Raw genomic sequence first — 3,225 nt, 5'->3', positions numbered from 1 at the left:
CAAAAAAAAAAAAAAAAAAAAGATGCACAGGCAGAGGTTGACACCACCTGTCAATCACTGGTTTTGGTCACCATGTGAATACAGTCAAGAAACCATCATAGTCCAAGTTTAACAATATTAAGGAATTATTAGTGATTCTTTAGTGCAAAAATGGTATCAGAGTTGTTTTTAAAAGTCTTTATCAGCCGGTCACAGTAACTCACACCTGTAATCCCAGCACTTTGGGAGGCAGAGGCTAGATGACTGCCTGAGTCCAGGGGTTCAAGACCAGCCTGGGCAACTTGGCAAGACCCTGTCTCTACAATCAATCAAAAAATTAGCTGGGCGTGGTAGTGCATGCCTGTGGTTCCAGTTACTTGGAAGGCTGAGGTGGAAGGCTCTCCTGAGCCAGCAGATCGAGGCTGCAGTGGCCATGAGTGTGCTACTGCACTCCAGCCTGGGTGACAGAGTGATACTCGGACTCAAAAAATAAAATAAAATGCCTTTATCTTCTAGAGATACAAACTTATGTATTTATAGATCATTTCTAGATTAAATTTATGATGTGATGGATTTGCTTCAAAACAATCTGGGGATTTGGGAGAGGGTAGGGAAGCCATGGATGAAACAAGGACTGGCCATGTGTTGATGATGGAAACTGATGATGAGGACATGAGGGTTCACTCCATTCTTCTCTTTATTTTTGTGTGCTCGAAAAAATTCCGTTATATAATTTTTAACCAGAAAAGAGAGCATCATACCAAGTTAGTAAAACAACTTTAGTTCAACCCACATTATATCAGGAGAATAGACAGTGGCCCTTAAACACCCACAGGACATTTCTGTTGGCAGCAAAGACGTAACTAGTTGGCTCAAATACTAGGCCTCAGCCCTCCGTAGAAACAAGCACTGGAGTCTCCCCTGCAGGAAACAGAGCACATGAGAGAGACAGACAGCTCACCTCTCTCAAGGCCGTCAATATTCTGTGTGTAGAGTCGCAGAAGCAGTCCCTTGTCATGGAGCAGTCGGAGGAAGTAGTGAATAACGTTGGGCCTGTAGTTCCCAGGGTACAGCTCCTTGGCCAAAGTGAAAAAAGGCTTGGGGTTGTGAAAGAAAAATGAGAGTTCAAAAATGGCCTCGGGGTACGGGATGTCGTACCGCTGGAGGTTGCTGTAGAGACCGCTTCCCGGAGACCTGCAGACAGAGAAGGAACAGAGTCTCGAGCACTCCGAAAGAGGGGGAAGGTTCAGAAGACAGGGCCACACGGCAGTCGGTGGCAGCTGGAGGGAGCACCTGAAGTCTGGAATGCCGCTGGGCGTGCTGATGCCAGCCCCCACCATGACCACCACCCGCTGGCAGACTCTGGCCTGGATCAGCGCAGCTATGTCTTCCAGGGAAAGCTTCCCCTCCTCACTGTTGCCTCCGCCTCTAGTCACGCTTGAAGTACTCATAGAAGAAAATATGGGCCTTCTTCCACCTGTAATACTGAAGGGAAAAGAACGGAGGCAAAGGTAACCGATGACAAGCTCGTGCTAGCAAGAATGAGCATGGCTCTGCCCCTTCACACCAGCCCCACCATCCAGAATGACCACACATTCTCCCCAGTCCTCCCAAAGTAGCCATCCTTGTCAGACAATGATTGGGCTACAACAGAAAGCAGTCCCAAATCAGAAACCAAGACTTACTTGGGAGCAAAAACTTCAGGTTAATGGGAACTACGTTCATTTAATAATTCAGTGCACTTTAAACCTCCAAAGGGGTTTTCTTTTTTTTTCTGAGTCAGAGTCTCACTGCATCGCCCAGGCTGGAGTGCACCCTCACAGCCACCGCAGCCTCAACCTGCTGGGCTCAGGTGATCCTTCCACCTCAGTTTTCCAGGTAGCTGGAACTACAGGTGGATGCCACCACGCCCGGCTAGTGTTTTATCGTAGAGATGAGGTCTCGCCATGTTGCGCAGGCTGGTCTCAAACCCCTGGGCTCAGGTAATCCTCTCGCCTCGGCCTCCCAAAGTGCTGGGATGACAGGCTTGAGCCATTGTGCCCAGCCCAAAGGGGTTTTCTCATAAAAACTGGTCAAGTAGTCAGGAAGAAAAGAGGGAAAGCCCTGGCTCCAGAACTACCCCACCACCTATTAAGTGCCCCACTTCATTTAGGACATCGATTCACTTAAGGCCCTTACCCAAACAGTAGTTACTAAGTGCCTACCAAACTCGAGTGAGCCGTTATGAGAAGCACAGAGGAATGAGAGGAAAGCTATTGCAATTGCTGAGTGCCTGCTGAGTGCAAGGTATTACAGAGGCCACAGAACATGCATCATCTGCATGAGCAAGATGTTTACAAGTCACTGAAAAACAGAGAGCTCTAGCAAATGCCTGGAATGTACTCAGGGTGTGGCGACACAGAGTATATGAGTTGCAGTGTGAGATTTACTGGGAGTAGGGAGACTGAGGGACAGGTGTGGGGGCTGCCTGGAAGAGACATTGTGCAAAGGAACACGAAGAGCCCCAAAATCTAAAGTCGAGGGGCAGAAATTCCAAACTGCAGGAAGCCTGGGCAATGGACCGCTCCTCACAGGCAACCCTAGGCTTCCCGTTTTTAGGACGAGTGGCAGCAAGGACTTGCTGGAGTCAGGGCAGTCTAGCAGGGGCAGTCTAGCAGATGACCTAGGAAGCCCTCGTCCTGGTCCCGGCTCCACGGGCAGACCCAGAGCAGAGTCTGGCCCGAGTCAGAGCTCAGCAACGGTTTCTGGGGTGAGGGGCTGACTCCTTAGGGTCTCTCCATTAAACTCTCCCCAGAGAGTTTCAGTAGCTGTGCCAGCAGCGTCACGTGAACGCACCATTCCTCACTTAAACACTCTCCCGTGATAAGGCATCGGGTTCCCCACAACCGCGGGCCTTACGGTTTTCCCACTCGTAGGCTCAGTTCCCCGAGGTGATCCCTGTGCAGAAGGGTATGATCGTATGCTGGTGGGAGAGTTAACTGCACGACCTTCATGGGGGCAACGAAATGTCGACGCATGTACTTTTAGACCCAGCCGTCCCCGTTCTAGGAACGTATGCAAAGAGCGAGGTGCAGACAAGGTCACTCACCCCAGCACCGTCTGCAATAACTAAAGATTAGAAGCGATTATCGATTAGGCAGCGGTAACAGAGCGGACTTCGACACGTCAGCAAGACAGAGGCCGGCAAGGTGCACTGAAAAGGAAGCAAAATCGGCCAGGAAGGGCGCGGAGGGGACGAAGGGCGGG

General features: G+C 50.2%; 1 protein-coding gene across 2 annotated transcripts in view; it reads right to left on the bottom strand.

Moving 5' to 3' along the window:
• Window positions 1-3,205, bottom strand: part of LOC103254939 (NAD-dependent protein deacetylase sirtuin-3, mitochondrial) — a 4,789-nt gene extending 1,584 nt beyond the window's left edge. Inside the window, exons 1-3 of one of the 2 annotated variants that reach the window (XM_008052914.2) lie at window positions 3,068-3,205; window positions 1,273-1,464; window positions 941-1,173 (exon numbers count right to left, since the gene is read on the bottom strand). In XM_008052914.2, the coding sequence (XP_008051105.1) occupies window positions 941-1,173; window positions 1,273-1,430 (391 nt within the window). In that variant the 5' untranslated portion in view covers window positions 1,431-1,464; window positions 3,068-3,205. Of the gene's footprint in view, window positions 1-940; window positions 1,174-1,272; window positions 1,475-3,067 lie in introns of those variants that run through there. The other variant, XM_021709909.1, reaches the window with a different exon arrangement.
• Between the last annotated feature and the right edge of the window lie 20 nt (window positions 3,206-3,225).

Source organism: Carlito syrichta, unplaced genomic scaffold, assembly GCF_000164805.1.
Source record: "Carlito syrichta isolate Samal-C Ts95f unplaced genomic scaffold, Tarsius_syrichta-2.0.1 Scaffold287668, whole genome shotgun sequence".
In the NCBI taxonomy this organism is placed as follows: domain Eukaryota; kingdom Metazoa; phylum Chordata; class Mammalia; order Primates; family Tarsiidae; genus Carlito; species Carlito syrichta.
This window is presented reverse-complemented; position numbering and strand designations above follow the sequence as displayed.